Below are 21,136 nucleotides of genomic sequence, written 5' to 3'. Positions count from 1 at the left end.
TATACATTATTACTATGATTAATCTAATATGACCAACAAATTTGGCCTCACCTTGGTTTCAATACTGAAAATGTATTCAGTTTTTATTGAAATAATTGATTGTGAAGGGCAAGCACAACTTGACATCTGGGACCTTGGAAGTATGTGAAGGGTAGATTGTGAATAAACTACAGCTTGCACCAAGGAACATTTGAGGAAGGAAAATAAGGTAACTGAGCTCCATGGGGACACACTGGTATTTTTTATAGATTGTGTCCTCTGTTTTTAAAATCACAGATGCGGTATATATAAAATAAGATATTAGGATTCAGATCTGCTTTGTCTTTATTAGTCCAAAATATCTGATTATCATATTGGAATATTTTGTCTAGGTATGGAATTTATGAACGTTGTCGAGAGTTGGTGGAAGCGGGCTATGATGTACGGCAACCAGATAAAGAAAATGTTACACTTCTTCACTGGGCTGCAATCAACAACAGATTAGATTTAGTGAAGTAAGTAGTACTCTCCTACCAAAATGAATTCATCATTAGAAGCATACATCAATAAAACCCTGCTATATTAGAATAAATGAGTGCATTAAAGCCAAGTAATTTAAATAGCTATGACTTTTTATACTGCATGGTTTTGTGTCACTCCCCAAAGCTTCATTCTACCAACTTCTGCAGGTATAAGAGTGTGGCCCTTCTTGGCCACATTGGTTCCTTCAAGGTTGCATTACTACAGTGCACTTTTATGTGGAGCTTGCCTTGTGGCTGATCTGGAAACTGCAGTTAGTGCAGAACGCTGCATCGTGATTATTGATGGAAGTGAGATTCTGTCAACTTATTACACATGTGCTCAAAGATTTGCACTGGCTGCCAGTTTGTTTCTGGTCCAAATTCAAGGTTTTACTAATTGTATATAAAGGCCTTAACAACTTAGGGCCAGTTTACTTCAAGAATCACATTGCCCACACATGCCTAGTTGACTGCTTATATCTGCAGAACTTCCACTTTTACAAGTGCCACATAGTATTTGTTCTGCATTTGCAAGGAGTCGCTGTTTTAGTGTAGCAGTACATATCCTTTGCAACTCCTTACCTATTGATTTTATCTGTGTGGTAATGATAATTATTTCATGTATATTGTTTTTAAATAGTTTTGAAGATGTTAGGTGTGTTTTAACTGCAATTTTACGATGCATACTGCTCTGATTAATAGTTTATAATTATTTCCAAATACATAAATAAGATATCAAAAGTGAAGTCAACATTACTTATGGCTTTTGGTTGTCATTTAACAGTATATTTCAGTTTTCCTGTGCAGTGATGTTCCATTACCTGTGTTAACTGATCTGAAAAGGATCTGCTGTTAGGCAGGTCATCAGAGAATCACAGGAACACTGGTTAGTGCTGAGGGGAGGTGGACCATCAACAGACTTTTTATGCTGCCTCCTGATAGCTATGGAATTCACTAGAACTGTAGATACCAGTTTGCTCATATTAACGAGCTCTATGGAAATGCAACTTCTGATATTTTATTCATAAGATTCCACACACACACACACACACACACACACTGTGTATATAATCTATGAACAATAACAAAAAACCTCAAGAAAGCACAATAGGGAGACCATTATTAAAAAATAAAATAAATGTAGAAAAACCAACAAATGAAAAACATTGCTTTTAAGGCCCCAAAAGAATAGAAAGGTGTTTTGACACTGAAGAGATAGATGCATAGGCATCAGGCAAGCATTCTTGGGGGAGAAATTCCATAAATGGTTTGTCACAACTGAAAATATCCTTTCTCCAGTCATCATCCACCTCATCATATTGCAGATGACCTCAATGTACAAGGAGGTTGATGCTGGACACTGGCTTTACACTGCCCGTAAGACTTCTGAGGATGCTCCTTGAGTTGTGATGTTTTAAATTGCAGTGTTTCCTCTCTACAGTGGATATGGACTTGTGTGTGGTGTGATTTTCTTTCCTCAGTCAAAAAGTAATGCTGATAGCATGGATACTCTCCCATGTCAAAACTTTTTTCATTAGTTAATTGCTGTATATTAAAATAAATGATAATTATAAATATGTTATTTAACCTCTAGTCACTTTAAAAGTACCTGGTTTCTCCTTAATCTTAAGCCACTGTTATAAAGGAGAACATAATTACTGGGCAAGCTGTGAAATTATATTCATTTCCATAGTTGCCCTTAATGTGTTACACCTCTTTATAACCTTGTCTTTAATTACTATCTTGCATTACTACATTTGCACCTGTTTTATGACTGCAGATACTACATATCAAAAGGTGCTATTGTTGACCAGCTAGGAGGGGACCTGAACTCCACACCACTTCACTGGGCAACAAGGTGGGGAAGATTTCAGTGTTTTTCTCTTCTGTTTTGTCAGAGGAAAGTTGTTGATTATTAATCAATGCATCTCAGAGAGGGCATTGAAGAGCTGGAAAAGATGTGGCCAATGCAACCAACATGATCAAGGGGCTGGAGAAATTTCCTTGTGTAGAAAGGTTACAAGTTTGGGGTTTCTTAGTTGAGGGGGGGAGATAAGGGGTCGGGGCAGGCATGATAGGTGCAAATAAAATTATGCAGGGTGTGAAGAAAATGGATATGAAGATTTTTTTTCCCGTTCTGTCATCATGCTAGAATCTGGTTCATCCAGTGATGTTGAATGGTAGGTGAGTCAGGGCAGACAAAAAGAAGTACTTTTTGACGGTGCATAGTTAAACTAAGGCTTTTATTGCCAAAAGATGCAGTAATCGCCACCAACTTGGATCGCTTTAAAAGGGCATTAAGCAAATTAATGGGGGATAAGGCTATCAATGGCTAATATTAATGATGATTATATATTGCCTTCAGGATTGGAGGCAGCATGCTGTTGATTATCAATTGCTGGGGAACAACAGTGACAGAAAGGCACTTTCACTCATGCCCTTCTCTTGATTTTATTTATAGATAGTGTGTTTATAGATAGTATGAATATATTTGTATACTATTAAAAACAAAATATTTAAAAATCTATCATGAGCATAGACAAAAAAAAACAATGTAGAAGTTTTAAAAACAGATTGGTTAAGTTACAGAAAGACAGAACTTCCAGGTGCTCGGTTGCCCAAATTCTTAATGACTAGAAATACTCCATATAAAATTCTTCTGTGTGGTTTTGACAAGTTGACAAGTTGACTAAGTAAATTTAAAGTAGTTTATTCTTGAGCAGTTAAAAAAATTGGGGTGAGAGGATGTTTTTGAGTTCTTGGAACAAAACCCAAAAGTAGAGTGCTATCCACCCAGGAATGTGTGACTCGAATAAACAGCTGGCACAGATGTGCTCCAAATACATCTATTGCATTGTGTGGCTTATTCAGGTCACATCCTCGCCATACTTTTAAAGCACTCTTATACCACTTTGGCAAACATGGCTTGCCCTGTCACAAAACTCCTGGGAGCTGCAGTTTGTTATGAGTGCTGAGAGTTGTTTGGAGGCACCTCCCAGAACTACAATTCCCAGCACCCACAACAAACTGCAGTTCTCAGGATTCTTAGAGTCATGGCTGTTAAAGTGGTATAAGATTGCTTTACATTTATGGCGTCGAAATGACCTTGCTCTTATGAGTTTGCACTGGTTTTTTTCCATTGCATCTTTCTACTTGTGGAACCCTGTTGTCTTCCTTAACTTAGGACAAAGTGTCTAGTGGATAGATGACCCTGCCAGATATCAGGGGATCAGATACATGTTTGCTTCCTTCTATATGTGCATTTTTTTGTACCAAAATAAAAATAAACCTATGTTGCTTAACTAGGATTCAAAATACATACAAACCCTGTTTTTGAGTTCTTGTTTTGTTGAACCTTAATGTTTGTCAATGTAAAGTTCTTAATGTGGTTTACTACAGTCTAAAGCTTTTTCAATCTTATATTCTTATTATTTCAGACAGGGTCATTTATCAATGGTTGTACAGCTAATGAAATATGGTGCAGATCCATCATTAATTGATGGGGAAGGATGCAGTTGTATTCACTTGGCAGCTCAGTTTGGACATACCTCTATAGTTGCTTATTTAATAGCCAAGGGGCAGGTATGTATGTACTTAACTTTCTGTAGTTTTTAGTGGTGGTAGAATCTAAAAACCCAGTCTTCCTGGGTTTTTAAAACACATCTTTATATATCACAAAATGAAGTTGTTCTCCAGATTAATAAGCTACTATTAGAGCTGTGATTCTTTGCACACTTACCTCAAAGTAAGTCCTGTTTAACTCAGTAAAAGTTGTTTCTGAATTAATCATGCTTAGGATTGCACCATCAATTTTGTATTGTTTGAATAAAAGCGCTTGATCAGTTGTACCACACCTATGCAGTAGGACCTCCATATTTCTCTCTGAGCTCTTCATTTTTCAAGGATCACATACAGTAGCACCTTGGCTTACATTACCCTTGGGTAACATAAATTTCAGGTTGTGAAAGCGACAAACCCAGAAGTGTTGCGCTGCGTGCGCATGTGCATAAGCACTCTACTGCACCATGCACAGAAGCAGTCTGTTGCCGTGCATGCACAGAAGTGGTCCCTCCAGTTGCGGAAACCTCAGGATCTGACTGCATCCCGTCCGCAACTGGAGGTACCACTGTATTATTACATAATTTAATTAGGTGGAGCTAAATTTTTTGACATTTTTTTTTTGCCAAGACATTCTACTATTAAACACTAATTTGTTCTCCTTTTCATTGATGATGATGATGAAGAATATGATAACAAGCAGTTATAAGGTAGTAAGCTTTTTAAGTGTTGCACTTATATTAAAAGATAAAACAAAATCGAAAATTCTTTCTAGTAGCACCTTAGAGACCAACTGAGTTAGTTGCTGGTATGAGCTTTCGTGTGCATGCACACGAAAGCTCATACCAGCAACTAACTCAGTTGGTCTCTAAGGTGCTACTAGAAAGAATTTTCGATTTTGTTTTGACTATGGCAGACCAACACGGCTACCCACCTGTAATTAAAAGATAAAGCAGTCCCTGCCTGAAAGTGCAGTCTTAAAAAGAAAACGGAATGGGAAGGAAAATAGAGTATATCTAGGTAAAATTTCAATGTTCAATTGTTCATGTATGTCTCTGGTTTACCTAGATCTAAAGGGTATGTATGTGTGGGTAGGTAGCTATAATTCAAATGTATTTTCTCCTCAGAAGTGTTAATGATATTGTATCCAATGTTAGTTAACATGGCTTATTCCAAGTACAACTTGGTTGGATGCAATCTATTGGGTTGTGTCTGACCAAGTTATACTCTTAATAAACCCATTGACATTAATGAGCTTTAGTGGGTCTATTCTGATGGGCAGTTTTGAGTACAACATGGTCAGATACAGACCGTGATGCATCACAATTTTTTTCCTGCTGCTGATTGCTGTATATTTTTCTTAGATTTGTATTCTTGATAGTGCATCTGCTTAATAAAATGTATGTATGAAATATAAGGTCTGTGCAGATGCAGCACCATGGTTTAGCAGTAAGAGTTGAGGTTGAGCAGAATCAACAAGGACATTCCCCCAGTTCAATTCCCTGTAGTAAGTCATCCATCAAGGTGACAAAAGCTGTCTGTATCCCATAACCAGGACTGAAACCATATTGAAATGGATCTAGATAATCCATCTCATCAAGAAACCCCTGGAGCTGAGATACAATCACACATTCCAGTACCTTGCCCATAAATGGGATATTGGAAACTTGCCAGTAATTATCCAATATAGTGGGATTCAAGGAGGGCTTTTTCAATAAATATAGGTCTTATAAATGCCATCTTTAGGCATGCTGAGACCCTACCTTGTTTTAAGCGAGACATTGACCACTCCCTTTATCCACTCGGCCCATGACCCACTGGCCCTTTAATGAACCAGGAAGGGCAGGGATCTGGTAAGTCTCAGATTTCCAAAGATCCTCTCCACGTCCTTGAGCTGCACAAGTTGAAAAGCATTCGTTATCATGGGACAAGCAGGGCTGAAAGTTACATCTAATGGACCTGTATCAAATCTTCATGGTTTTCGAGTTTATCCCTGCTTATGCAGATTATTTCTGAAGCATCTGTGACTCTTACAAGAATTGAACTGTAGATTAACTTTAACCAATATGATATTGTTAAACACGAGGAATTTCAGATTATTGTTCAATCCAAAGATTCCTTTAGTCAAGCTGCCAAACTCTTGTACCTATAGAGTGGAATATTCTTGATTCTTAACTTTCTTACATTGCACAAGACACTGTGATGTATATCAAGGTTCCCTCCTCTTTGAAAGCTATTTGAAACATGGCATGGAAGCCTTCTGTTCAAGAAACAGAAGTGGGTCCACAGAACCAGTTGAACATTTCCTTGACTCCTGCCCAATGTGATTATTTCATTCCTCCTACTTCATTGTTAATTCTGATTGGAAGATGTACATATTATTATTTGGGTAGTTCATTTGCAAAAATGGCAGAGTTGTAACAGCAGATGGTGCTGTAGCATATATTATGATGTTCGATCTCTTACATTACATGCATACAATGTGGTTTATTATGCATTTTGCAGTGTGTGAAAACCTCACTATTTAAAATATTTGCTTATTTACATCACTGTAGTACACCATTTAACACAGATTTTAAACATGTGGTCCTCCAGATGTTCCTGGACTACAGTGCACATCATCTGGGGCCATTGGTTATGGTGACTGGGGCTTATGTAAGTTGGGAGTCCAACAACATCCAAAGGGCCACAGGTTCCTACCTCTGGTTTATAATGATTTATTGACCCCTTCCAGACTAGACATCTGAAAGTCTGTCCTTGATATTTTTTCTTCAACTTCAATAAATGTTCATGTCTGATTACTGTTGCTGTTTTCATCAGGATGTAGATATGATGGATCAAAATGGAATGACTCCTTTGATGTGGGCAGCTTATAGAACACACAGGTAATTTGCTCATTCAAAACTAGACCAATCTGAAGCTTTTTGTACTAATCAAATAGAATAAACTATACAAAATATGTAATATGTTTTTACAATAGAGTTGGTTACCAGTAATCTTTTTTGTTATTTTAGTAAAGGGAGCTTTATTTCTAAGAATTCATGAGCAGGAAAACTGATTCAGCATTACAGAAATGTCACATTGGGACCAACATTCCTAGCATATTTTGTTGACATATGTTGAAAATAATCTGTCTTTGTGGCATTCACACAAAGTGGATTTTTTACACACTTTCCTTCCAGTTATCATCTTCAGAGATAGACACAAGGTATTTTCTAGGTTCAGTGCACCTACCCCCATTTTCAAAATTTGATTCGGTCCCAACTTTAGATTATTATGGAGAAGAGTCAAAATCTTTGGACTACATCCAACATTAAACGTACTCACAATAAACCCTTTTGAAATGAATGGACATAATCAGTGCTTTTTTTCTAGAAAAAGATGTGCTGGAACTCACCATGAACACCTCCCTTGTTCTCTTATAATGGCAATGGAACCTACCTGAAAGGTGCTGTAACTGAGTTCTGGTGAGCTCTGGCTGAAAAAAAGTGTTGAACGTAACTAACCTAGCCTTGCTAATTTCAGTAGTCTACTCTGAGCAGAAGCTGGCTATTTTTTTTTGTGTTTTCTGAGTAGTCAAATATTATTCAGATTGAACTATCACCAGTATTATCTGTGTTAAGAAAAATAAAACTTTTGAAAAGGCTAAATAGTAATACTGTTTTCGAAAGAAGGCGCATCACAATTTGAAGGCAGGTCCAGGTTAGGGGTTTTCAGACTATGGTCTGGGGCTGTGAAGAACACACAATTTTAATTCTATGGAATTCAAATTGTAATACAATGAAATAAAATACAATATAAGAAATAAAATAAGTAATACAATACATTTAAGAATCATACGTCATCTAGCACATAGCAGTTTGGGGACCACTGAACTATGTGTTCTCACTCCCTCTCTCTGTTAATATCCTAGATATAAGATGAAATGTCATTTTTGTGATTTCATGTTGAAATTGACCCTTGGGCATCTGAGATAAGGAGGGGGAAGAATATTAATTCATGCAATGCAGATCAAATATCTAGTCTTGTCTTAAAATTGCTAATGACCTTTTTATTGCTTCTAGGAATTAGGGCTCTCTGTATAAAATGTTGCCTCAGAGAGTAAAAAAACCAACCCTAATCATTAACTCTTATTTTATAGAGTTCCATGGAAGAAAATCCCCTCCCCCTGCTCATTAGTGCTTTTAATACTGGAGAAAGAAATCTGATTAGTATTGATTAAATAAATTATCTCCAAGGGGATCTGATCCCTGGTTTAATATGAAGATAATGATAAGTCCATGTTTTTATGGATTTAATTTTGCTTTTATTTTGCAGTGTGGACCCCACTCGGTTGCTACTTACTTTTAACGTTTCAGTGAATCTGGGAGACAAATATCATAAGAACACAGCACTACATTGGGCAGTGCTAGCAGGAAATACCACAGTGATTAGTCTTCTTCTAGAAGCTGGAGCAAATGTTGATGCCCAAAATATCAAGGTAAATCTATGTTTGTTTTAACAGAAACCTGCACACTCGGTTGGTTGGTTCTGATCCATGTGAAAATCAGGTACTCCTGATCATACAACTATGGGAGGTTCTCCCACTTGCATCCTGTACATCCATAAACCCTCTTTCCTCTTACTCTAAACCCATGCTCACTGCTATGCTTTTCTACCCTCAGTCCCTACCATTTCATGTTTTAGTACTCCACCTTTGTCCTTTGAGCTCCCATGACACTTGGATTGGGCTGGTTTAACTCCCTTATCTCCTTGAGCACTTTCCCACTTAGTTTCCTGCCACCCCAGTTGTATCCAACATTGGTTATTCTCTGAATAAACCAAGTTAAATTAATGACTAACCTAAACCCAGTTGGATACAACCCAGTGTTTATAACATTGCTTTCCTACAAAACAATTTTCACTTAAAACATTATACTGTCAATATGTTTTCGTTCACTTCTAGATCTCCCTAAATACAGCTCCTCTAGTTTGGAACATTTGTGTTTTCTCTTCAGTTACCATAATGGCAAGCAGCAGTATGCCATGGTACCTTTCTGCAGACATACTTTTTCTTATGAAGCAATGGAATACCAATAAAAAGAAACAACATATAAGAACATGTAACCACATACATAAATAAAGTACCATATTAATACGTTATAGAGCAAACTCAGGAAGCTTTCTCCATCTTGGCAGATAAGAGTTGCAGGGAGAATATTTGATTTAGTCTTTGAAATTTTTGGAAGAAAGAATAAACAAAAGTGGTCAGATACTTGAACTGAAAGCTCCTATTCATAATATTAGTAAAATGCTGCAGGCTAATAGTTCTCAAAAAATTGAAGCAGGTATCTCTTGGAAGGCAGTGGCAGGCCACTTACACTTGATTGCACCAGGAAGATAAATAATCCTTCCCTTCCAGTCAGTACAGTAGAAGAAATTATGTATCTTTGTGCCTTTTGTTGACTCACTATTGAGGATTAAAAGCTCTCTCTCTTTGTTTGCAAGTATTGTGCAAAATTGTAGGTATTCTGCCATATTTTTCCAGCCCATGCTGTTTTGTTCCTTTTACCTGTTGTTTTTCTCTTTTCCTTATCCTTAATAGACCCAGGGTAGAGTAAACATATGTCTGTGTTTTCTCTACACCCTAATCTGTGCACGATGGACAGTACACATTGGTTTTGCTACACTGCCTGTTGGTAAAAATATTGATGGGTTGATACAAAATATTGCCACCTATTAAGAATACACAGCTATTGTAATCTAAATGCATCTAGGACAGCAGGTAGGCTTGCCATATTTCACAAAGTAAAATTCCTGACACTCCTAAAGGAAAAAAAACCAGGAGGAAGGGGGCAGTGGCATGGCTTCCCCCCAAAAAACAATAAATCACCCCAAGCATCTCCAAGAGCTGATTCTTCTTCTTCTTCTAGCAGGGAAAGAAAGGGAGATTCTTTGTTGAGAGTTCCACCCCCTCCCTGCTTTGGGAGGGTGGTGGACTGTGGAGATAAGTTCCTTTGGACCTGCTCCAGAGCAAAGTAGCCACAGGTGTCCTGTTCCCTTTTAGACAGACTCCTTGCCTCCTGCTCTGCATCCTGAAAAGGGGAGTGATTGTCTTCCTCCAGGCAGCAGCCATGGCAGCTTTGAGAAGGTAATGCAGCAGCTCTTGAGGGAGGAGGAAGGTGGAGGCAGGATAATTGAGTCATCTTTGTTTTCCTCTCCCGGTGGTTGGTGGGTGCTTGGGGCTGCTCTTGCCCTCTTTCCACTGTCCTCTGCACTCCCCTCCTCCTCCTCAGCTGGGGCTGCTGCGTGTGGGGAGGCTGGGGGCATGAAGCGTGCTTTGGGTCTCCCACATAAGAGGGGACGTTTCTTCCACTACTTGGGGGGGGCAGAAAACATAAATAAAAAACTGGGTTTCCATACGTATGGGAAATTTCAGACATCTCTTAAAATTCAAAAAAATCCCCCAGGACGCCATTTTAGGTGTCCCAATTTCCTGGTATGTCAGGAATTTTCCAGACATATAGGAGGCCTACTTGTAGGGTACAGGCAAGTACTAGTTGCAGCCAGCAAAATTCAGACTCCTGAGGTGACCTGTTGCTGCTTTGTGCTTTTGAAATTGCAAAGCAAGTATTGCAAGAGTAAAGAATATACACCTTTACTCGTTTTTTCTTCCCTATCCCATCTTTAGAACTCTTGCACAATGACTCATCCCGTGTTACCTCAAATGCCCCAGGGTGAGGGAAGGAGAAAGGAGGTTGCAAAAGTTTGAAAGTGGCCTTTTCCCTCTCTTTCCCTCTGGGCCGTATAAAGAAGGCTGGGAAGAGAAGCAAAGAAGGCAATGGAGAAGGATTCATAATTGCCTTCCCTTGGCTGAGTAGCCTGCAGAGCTAGTTGCTGATTTACTTTTTTAGGATGTCTAAAAAGTATACCGATCCTACTCTCAATAAAACACTGATATATATTAATGCAGAATTGGATTTATGCAATATGAAAAGAGGTGACTCCTTGAACTCTTAGCTATTGAGAACTATGTGTTGTGAGCTGCTTTTGACTTCTCGGGGCATTTGTCTTCAAAAAGAGTAATTCAGTTGAAGTGACACAGTGACCATCTTTGATTGTATCTCAGGTCTGAATAAGCTTTTTACTTCAAATCTCCCTTTATGGTATGAGCAAACAAATCAGGAAACCTTTAACTGGTACCTTTCTTTTTCCCCCTTTTGACAGAACTGGATGTAAAATTTGCAGGTGTTGTAGCCTATTCAGAGTGGATAAAGCCTGCAAATACAGGCAAATAGGTCCAGGAGATTTAGTGCTGCGCTCCTTTAAATTGTATTTATAGACAATCTTCAGTGTTATTTTTTTAACAGAATCGGATAAAATTTGTTCCTTTCTGAGGGGATGACTCTTCCTGCAAAGAGTAGAGTTTCGGGAGATGGCTAAAAGAAAAAGATTCCCTCTGTTCCCCCTAGTGTTTTGTCAGCAATTGTTATGAAAAGGGGAGGTATGAGGCCCCCTAGGTTTAGAAACTGCCAAATTGTAGACAAGAAGGTTTTTGTACTAACCGCCTTTAAAGTTGATTTTTTGAGGGTGGGGCAGCTGAAGGGATTTAGTTTTCTCCTAGTGGTTTTGTTTATGGGTACCCAGGTAGCAGTGCACACAAAGTGGCAAGAAAAGTGATTTGAGTAGTAGGTTGGCATGGGAATTGGAAGCATTCATCTGGTGGATCCATACTTCCCTACTGCGTATCCTGCATTGTTACTGCCTGAGCTGCTGCTTTTTTGCGTGTTTGTGGGGTGGGTGGAGGCAGCTTGAGAGTCACTCTGCCGTGTGCACCTCTTGCCCTTCCTGATTGACTTGTTGGGCTCTGCCTCTTCCCTAATCAAGAGGACTGGTGCTGCCTATGCAAGTACATTATAAAGTTGCTGGTGAAGCAATGCCTTGGAGCCTTCCTCCTACTCAGCTGCTTCTTGCAGTGCAGGCAGATGGCATAGTTTGGGTCCACTGCCAGCTCAAAGTAATCCCATCTCTTGTGCTCAGTGTGATGGGCTGGTGGTTTTTCACAGGATGAGTGGTGGTAGTATAGGAGAGAGAATTGCTGGTTGCTGTTCCTTTTCCTCCCCAGTGCCCACCACTGCCATGCTGCTGCCTCTCTTGAGGAAAGGATACTGAAGATCATCATCATTATTATTAAAATTTGTAGCTTGCTTTTCAGCTAAAAGGGCTTCTAGAGTGGCATATATAAAATCAATTAAAACAAGGCTACAGGCTTGCAATCTACAAAAATATGGTGCACAAGGGGAAGGAAGGGGGGGGGAATAAAGGTCAGTCATTAATTCTTAAGCAGTTGTTCTTAAAACGACCAAGCAGCACAGTTCAGCGGTAGGAGGTGACTGATCAAGCTGGTTGTTGGGAGTGATCCGTGCTTCCCATCTGTCCCACTGAGGCAGTCTGGCTGCTCCCAGGTGACAGGTGAGATATACACTGCATCTGACATCTCCTCTGGGATACCCTGCTCAAGTTCCACACCTTACAGGCTGACCTTGCCAGTATTAGCCAGTGGCACAGCCTTGCCTCCTGCTTAACAATAAGAGAACTCTTGGTGGTTCTGGTAGTAGGACTGTCCTTGCTCCCAGTGGTAGTTGTGCTGCCAGCCTCTGGTGTGAGGCAACTCATCACTGCTTTTGCAGTGAAGATGTGTTTGAGTTTGGTGGTGGGAGAACTCAGTATGGCCAGTGCTGCCACCATCCACCTCTGCCAATGCTGACATAGAGGCAGACATACCATGTAGCTCCACACCAAGTCCAAATACACAAACTGAGGAAAGCCTGTTATCTAGCAGGGAAGTTGGCTAAATCTGGCAGTCATTAAGGTTGTATCAGCCCCATCTCCCAACTTCCCAAATGTGGTAACACCTTTCTTGGCTGTGTGCCACTTATCTGATTGGCTGTTTAAAGCCACCTGTCAGTCAAATGTTACTTGGGTTGAGAACCCTAAAAACTGGAATGTTACCAACATTCTGTCATCCATCACCCTCCCCTCTGACCACCCAAGATGCTGCATTATTTATGATGAAGGCCCTAGCTTTGTGAGTATACAGATCATAGGCTTAGCCTGTTTTTCGAAAAGGTTTTCCTTATTTCCTAAAAGCACCATTCTCCCTTTCCTCTTTGTTCCCTTACCACCATCCTTAATAAACTTCTTTAAATTGACTGTTAGCTTTCTTGTGTGTGTTTCACACTACATGTGGTTATCAGAGGGATTTGACAGAGAAAAGCAAACTTCCCCAGGCTGCGGTGAGAAATGAGTGAAAAGTTGGATATTCTCTCTGCCTGAATTTGCCTTTTAAGCTGTCAGGAATGTCATTTCGATTTGATTGGGTTGAAACCAAATAGCTGTTTTTAGTTTTAGCATAGAGTTTCTAGGCATATGGCTGGGTACCTTGGCCAGTGTATAATAGAAGTATGTAATGAAATAGTCAAGTGAGTAGTAGGGTACTTTGGCAAGCTTCTTCCTTGTAGGTTATCTCAGTTTTTTCATGAGTGTCATCTTGGCTTTCTGCCTGTCCCAGGGCCTCGGGGTGGGTTTAAGTATTTTTTCTCTCTTTCCCCCTCTCTAAATTGTAAGAGATACAAACATGTTGCTGGTTGTTTGTAACAAGAGGAAGCCTGTGGAATCTTAAGCACTGCAGCAGGGTGGCAGATCATATACCCCTTCAGCTGTGGTATACCCTTTGAGGGGAGTAATAACGTTTTTTGTAACTGTTGCTTTATTTCTGGCTATGCCTTCTGACACTCAGCTGAAGTTGTAGGGATAAAGTTACTGTCATTCTTTAGCCTTTTAAGGGTGTCCCCCCCCCCTTGATCCTTGAAAGGCGTGATAAGTTATAATAAATTATGCCCTTAACTTACAGAATTCTTTGTTTTTACTGGAACGTCTCCTCTGAGACACTTTTAAACTTAACACTTAAAAATAAAAATAAAAGCCTGCCTTTTTGATTGGATAGCAAGTACATCATGACTTCAGTAACATAAATTTATTTTTGAACAGGCAGTATTGTGCCTTTGTTAGATAGACATCAGGGCACCGAAGTGAGCAAAAGCATGCTACCTCTTTTTTTTTCTTTTTTAAAAAAACTAATATGAGAGGTATCTTGGTGTGATCTAATTTAGGTCCTGAGTTTGGATATAATTTTATTTCCTTTTACCTTGGATATTGTGATTATGGGGGCAGGACCAGGAAAAATAATAGGAAAGTATGCATACTAATAGTGAATGTGCTACAGGAGTGGCTTTAAATAACTTGCTAGGTAAAAATGCAAATGTACACTAGAAGCTTATGTTAGGAAGCTTTTTGGTGATTCAGATCTCATTTACGGTACATTTTCGTAATTAATATATAGTGGTCTTTTCCTGCAATATATTTGAAAGAAAGGCAAACATAGCTACTTTTAACTTTGGTTTTGCAACTCTAGCTATCCCTCTAAAAGTAACCTGTAATTCTAATTTTAAGAGTCACCTATTGTATCCAGTCACACAGCTGACAATAAGGCTTCTGTCAGCAGAACTGGGAGGGAGGGAATTTTTGGCAGTCCTCCATTCCCTGCCCCTCTCCCCCCATCTGCTCTGGAGGGTTCCCCATCCATGGCTTCATATTATTGAGAGAAGCCTCAGATTTGGTTAGTTGATTTATATGCTCTCTCTCTCTCTCTCTCTCTCTCTCTTTCATATCTATCTATCTATCTATAGGGTGAGTCCTTTAAAAGAGGCCCCGTGGATACAGAATGCACATGTTCCATGGGGCCTCTTTTAAAAGACTCACCCTGTATCATTGATAATTGTTTCCAAAGCTGTGCAAATGTAGGAAATGAGTGGATGTACTGACTAGCAGGGCATTAGCTGCTTTTGAGCTCATTTCTTCTGCTTCTGCTGGGGAAAGTCCTGTTTGGTAAATTGATATCTTTGTGGCCTAAGCTGCTTCAATACACTGTTGAAGTGGAAGGAAACTCTTCCTTTGGAGACCAATAAATATTGTTGCCTGGTTTTTGCTGCTTTCAAATTCCCTAGTGATGATCATTGGGCTAAATTTCCAAGTCACCCATTAGGTTTTGGTGCACAAATCCTATCAGTAGAAATTAAATGCCTAACTCTGATTAGGTGTCTAGTCTCTACTGATGCTGGTATTCAAACGTGTACTCCTTGGCATTTGTACTCTTGTCTCAAAGGCTATTTGCCTTTCCTTGGGTGATTTTTCAGTTTCTGGTTCCTGTCTCATTTTTTTTTAGGCGGGGGCCGAACGATGGAGGATTCAGCCATTTTTCAAGCCTCCATGAATGCTTTGTTTAGGAGGGGAGTTACCTTCAGTAGAAGAGTGGAGGAGTGCAAAACTGGAGCTGGAGGTACCTTCAGTTGGTTGTTTTTTGCCTCCTCTATACTAAAAGAACAGTCACAACCTTTTCTTTCTTTCTTGAGGTGTAAATCAGCAGTACGGTCCTGTAAGAAATCACTGTGATAGATTTAGGGTACAACTCCATATATTGTGAGGCAATTTTCAGTTTGGGGTTTTCTTTTGCTTTTTAGATGGGGAGGATTTCTACAATAGAGTGATCTAAAGGAATTACCTTGCTCTAAACTCATGCATTTGGAGTCATAACTTCACATATCTTTGTCCTTTGACATGGCTATTTTACGCAAAGTGGGTGGGGCCTGCTCAGGGAAGCGACCACAAATTGTTAGCAGTGCATACACACGGGGGGGGGGGGAGACTGGAGAATCACATTTGCCTAAAATAGCTATAGATAGGTACCTATTATAGGACATTTTGTTCAACCTTCTGAATTGGGGAAGAGATTATAAAAATCCGTCATTGCTTGGCTAGTAAAGGTACTTCTGAATGCTCAGTGAATAGTACAAACTGCCAACCAGGTATCTGCAATCATTACATTAGTTTGTTTCATTTTTTTAGACTTTCAGTGGTAGTTGTATTAGTGAATTGTGAAAAACCTACCTGTTTTCAGGTGCTTTTAATGTGTGTGCCAGATCCACGCATGCATATGTTCCGTCTGCATACACTGCCTCACCTGCCTGTCAAAATCCCTTGCTGGAGCAATTTAAAGGAGGGCAAGAGGAGCTTCAGAGAATGCTTAGCAAATCACTCTCTGAAGCACATCCCACCCTGCTTTTAACAGTGTTCCAGGACATTTAACAGGGTGGGGGCACTCAGAGAGTGGTTTGCCAACCTTCTCTCTGAAGTATCTCCCACCTTCATTAAACCTGGAACAATGCTAAAATAATGGAGCCAGCAGTAAGCAGGACCACCTGTTTAGTGCTGAGTTCAGGCAAGCCAGAGAGCATGCCTGAACTCAAGAGGAACACTCTCTTTGAATTTGAGTAATCCTGATTAGCTCTGGGTCCCCATCAAAGGCTTCCAACAACCACCTGGTTTAGGGCTTACATACATAGAATCCTACAATTGTGTAATCTGTAAACAGTAAAAGATATATAGAACATGCTGATAGAACCTAGGTGTGTGGGACTCTACCCATCAAAGTGTTCAATCCACAATGTGAAAATCTCGTAGGAGTAGGGTAAGTAAGTATAATTTTTATTTTTCACTGCATGTAAGTGCATCAGAACAACAATCTAATACAGACCTACCCATGCAGTCCACAAAAGGTACAGGTTGAACATCTGCATCAACTGAATGTACATGGCATTGATAACTAAGCAATAAGCATTGTTCACTGTTTATGAAATTCCATGAATGGATATTGCTGCTTGTTAATATTTGAGGGAGAACCTCTTGTTCCATACTAGAGAGCTAAGCAACTTTTAAACTCCCATTAATTATTACATATGCACACTATGGATAATGAATGAACTCATTGTTTCAGTACACATAAATAGCAAAGATTTTATTTCATTTGATGAAACTGAGAAAACATTGGAAGAAAGTAACTCTCCATGGCATAAAATAAATTAACCAAAATAATGCTTTATAAGAACAACAACATAGTAATATAACATGTTTTAAAACTCTTAAGTAGTTTTAAATGCTTAAGTTACTATTTCTAAAAGTGAAATTGTTGTGCTTTTTTCCTTTTAAAAATTGTTAATCTGTCATACTCTTGACAGGGTGAATCACCACTTGATTTAGCAAAGCAAAGAAAAAATGTTTGGATGATAAACCATCTACAGGAGGCAAGGCAGGCAAAGGGATATGACAATCCATCATTTCTCAGAAAGCTGAGGGCTGATAAGGTGAGAAGAATCTTTAAGTGATGACTCATGTAATATGTTCTTTTAAAAATAATTTCTGACCCTGCTTAGATGACACCCCACTACAGTTTGTACCAGGAGGTATTGGGAGTCTTGGACTCATGTGTCTCTCCCACCCCCAAATTTGCCATTCTCCTCTCACTGCAGTGAGAAGTGATTGACCAATCCTAGGCATCTTGCATTTTTCTGACTCTAGGATCCTTCCTAGTCTTGCAGGAGAAATCCCTCTTCGTACATATTAAACTTGCTATGAAGTATCTGAATGTTAAAATGAAGCACTAACTTTTTATACAGTTCATAAATATCCAGGATAATTAATTGTTGTTTGTCTTTTTATGTAGGAATTTCGTCAGAAGGTGATGCTGGGAACACCTTTCCTAGTTATTTGGCTGGTTGGCTTTATAGCCGACCTAGATATTGATTCTTGGCTCATTAAAGGACTAATGTATGGTGGTGTTTGGGCTATGGTTCAATTTCTTTCCAAGTAAGTATTTAATTAGGGAATATGTTGAAGTAGATAGTTTGGTTTTACATAAAATACTGACAGATGTATAAAAGCCCCCATTCTTGGGTGAAAATGTTTTACCTAATTCACTCTTCCATTAAATTACTGTTCAGGATAAGTAAGGAAAATTGTGTTTTGATGCCCTTCCATCCTGCCTTCCAGTTAGTTTATAGGAGACCTACTGTGCTAGATTGAAGAGCAAAAATAACCTTAAATGTCACATTATGAATCATCAACTAGTTGTGTTGTATGAAAATGTGTCTGTCTGCCCAACAGTAATGTTTCCTCTTTCACAAACCAAATATTGAAATCCCTCTATAAAATGATTAGGTTATTTTCTATAGAAATGAAAACACCCTACTCTTCTATTTCTATAATTTAATGGTCTGTAATAAGCAGACTTCTTTAAGGAGGATATTTTTGGATTTTTTAAAGGGGATCTTAGTATTCAGTGAGTGGATAAAAAAGACAAAAATTATTACAGGCAATGCCCAGTTTAGGCGTGTTCGAATGTCACTTGATTGTGCATATGTGGATGGCTCCGAAACCAGAAGTAGCCCAAAACATCACAAAAGGAGCGAGGTGGGCATACACGGGCTCCACTGACAAGCACTGGGGTTCGGAGCAGAAACCCTGTGCAACACAATGATAGCCTGTATATGCCTCTTAATTTTAATGACTCTAATTTTAATGGCAAAGAGAAATGCATTCATAGTAAGAACATTATTAAACAAAGATAGTTTGCATGGTTGAATATCTTAAATTTATTTATTGTCAGTGTAATATAGCACATGTCAGATAAATATTTTAAACACTGGAATCTCTTGTGTAAGTATAAGAGATTATATTACTACAGCTCATGGTCTGGGTTTGGCTTTTGCTTCAAAGTCTGTTAAAATAACTATCATTTTGAGTTTTGCTGAGTGTGCTGTTCAGCCTTATTTTTAACTGCTGTCAAAATGTGGCTTTAGAAGAAAACTTTATTTCCAAATCTCCTTTGACAAAACACATACAAGCAGGAGTATGAAACTGTTTTAGACCTGGTTAGGGGACAGCATATGTAATATGTATACAAGTAACAGTTGGGAAAATTGACCGAAAAAGCAAAAATTACAACCCCCCCAAAAGTCTGTCTGTTCAGGCAATCACATATAGTGGCCCCTCTTGTTAAGAACTTAATTTGTTCTGGAGGTCCATTCTTAACCTAGGTACCACTTTAGCTAATGGGGCCTCCCGCTGCCGCCGCCGCGTGATTTCTGTTCTCATCCTGAAGCAAAGTTCTTAACCCGAGGTACTATTTCTGGGTTAGTGGAGTCTGTAACCTGAAGCGTCTGTAACCCGAGGTACCACTGTAATTTAAATTAATAATTTAGTGTAGTGGTTAACAACATTTGTGAACATGCTTACAAAGCAGCCTGGTCATCCTGAACTCTGATCATGCATATGTAAAATCTTCTTCATTTGAACATTACAAACAGAGCAGATTCATGTCCTGAACCTAGTACAGTGGTACCTCTGGTTACGAACTTAATTCGTTCTGGAGGTCTGTTCTTAATCTGAAACTGTTCTTAACCTGAGGTACCACTTTAGCTAATGGGGCCTTCCACTGCTGCCACGCCGCCGCCACGCGATTTCTGTTCTCATCCTGAAGTAAAGTTCTTAACCCATGGTACTATTTCTGGGTTAGTGGAGTCTGTAACCTGAAGCATCTGTAACCTGAGGTACCACTGTAATTATGAACTCTTGCAACATTCTGAGGTCTAAAAAAGTGCTTGCTGGTTGTTGAGTAATTTAGATTATTAAGACCTTTTGTAGCAAATGGACAGGTTATTTAAAGCTCTATTGTTTGTTTCTTTGTTTTTTAAAAATAAGGCTATATTTACTTGTTTATGAATGAGCTAGCACTCCCATATTTGAATATGTAATAACCTATTATTTTCTTTGTTTCACAGATCATTCTTTGATCACTCAATGCATAGTGCACTGCCTCTTGGAATCTACCTAGCAACAAAATTCTGGATGTATGTGACATGGTTTTTCTGGTTTTGGAACGATATCCTTTATATTGTGCTCAGCATTTGAATTTTTTCATTTTAGTGGGTTATATTCAGGTGCTCACATTCAATAAAATTAAGAGGCTAGAATTTTAAGAAATTGAAGTTTTAGCAAGAGGATGTGGAAGTTTTATGGTTCAGACAGGTCATGGAAAATTGTTAAGGGACTTCAGTGAAGCTGAAGCAGGAGATAAGCAAACACGAGAGGGAGTGAAGTATGACAGTAAGTAAAAGGGGACTGGGCCAGATGAAACAAGTAAAAGCAGATAGTAGGACATACAGATTGAAGAGGACAGACTTAATTACATAAAGCAGGGATGGGGAATCTGTTGTTGGATTCCCATTACCTCCAGACAACATGGTTAATTGAATATGTGTATACCCATTTGTTAAATTACTCAAAACACAAGCTCACAGGTTTTATGATTTGTGGCAAAATAAGTTAAAATAAGATGTTTTTGAACAAGTCCTTAAACCTAGCAATATTTAGTCCTAGTCTTCTACCCCCTTGCTTTCAATCTCTTCATTTTCTTTGGCTCTATATAAGTGTTTCCTTCTTGCTCGTGTTGACTTTGCTTTCTCAGTAGCTGTGCTGATTGTCATATCCCGATTACTGGCTTCTTCTGAAGTTAATATTTATGAACATTTAATGACATTATAGCAGAGTACAAGTAGATACTACATTTGCGATGTGGGTGCTGCCAGAACAGTTCCCTCTAAATCCTACATGTCAGTTTACTTTAACTGATTAATGTTGCCAGCCTCCGTTATTAGTTCTTCTAGCCATTCAAGTTCTGCTGTCAGTCAGCTTGTCTGCAATTTGTTGGGGTGGGGGGGATGACATGTGCTCTGTTTTATAGAATGAAATAGAAAAATTGTGGTCAGGGTAAGAATTTATTCTCATATGTCTTACAGTTTGATGAAACCAATTACATCAGAGAACAGTGCCTTTTTTCTTCTCTGTAGGAAGAATAATGTGATATCTGACTAAATGTCTCTGTGGCAGCCTTTAATAAATCTGCTTCTGGAATATGTTTTGATCAGAAATAAAAGGGCATCCAGATTGGTTAATTTAAATATCTAGAATTGACCTTTAACTTGTCACTAGAATTATGATGAAAAGTAATATTTTGGATTCATTGCAATTCCACTTGGGACTCTTGAGGTCTGCTTAGTTATTTCTGTGCTATCTAGGATTGCCTTCTAACCTTGCATCAAAACAGGCTTTGATACTGTTTTATAAACCTTACATAAGAGGGAATC

At 38.9% G+C, this 21,136-nt stretch overlaps 1 protein-coding gene across 2 annotated transcripts in view; it reads left to right on the top strand.

Annotated features, from left to right (window-relative positions):
• ZDHHC17 (zinc finger DHHC-type palmitoyltransferase 17) overlaps positions 1-21,136 on the top strand; it is a 46,629-nt gene that overhangs the window by 13,256 nt on the left and 12,237 nt on the right. For both annotated transcript variants that reach the window (XM_033163112.1, XM_033163111.1), the window contains exons 3-10: positions 372-494; positions 2,281-2,358; positions 3,938-4,082; positions 6,879-6,943; positions 8,376-8,538; positions 17,171-17,296; positions 17,656-17,798; positions 19,772-19,872. In XM_033163112.1, the coding sequence (XP_033019003.1) occupies positions 372-494; positions 2,281-2,358; positions 3,938-4,082; positions 6,879-6,943; positions 8,376-8,538; positions 17,171-17,296; positions 17,656-17,798; positions 19,772-19,872 (944 nt within the window). The remainder of the gene's footprint in view (positions 1-371; positions 495-2,280; positions 2,359-3,937; positions 4,083-6,878; positions 6,944-8,375; positions 8,539-17,170; positions 17,297-17,655; positions 17,799-19,771; positions 19,873-21,136) is intronic.

Source organism: Lacerta agilis, chromosome 10 (assembly GCF_009819535.1).
Source record: "Lacerta agilis isolate rLacAgi1 chromosome 10, rLacAgi1.pri, whole genome shotgun sequence".
NCBI lineage: Eukaryota > Metazoa > Chordata > Lepidosauria > Squamata > Lacertidae > Lacerta > Lacerta agilis.
This window is presented reverse-complemented; position numbering and strand designations above follow the sequence as displayed.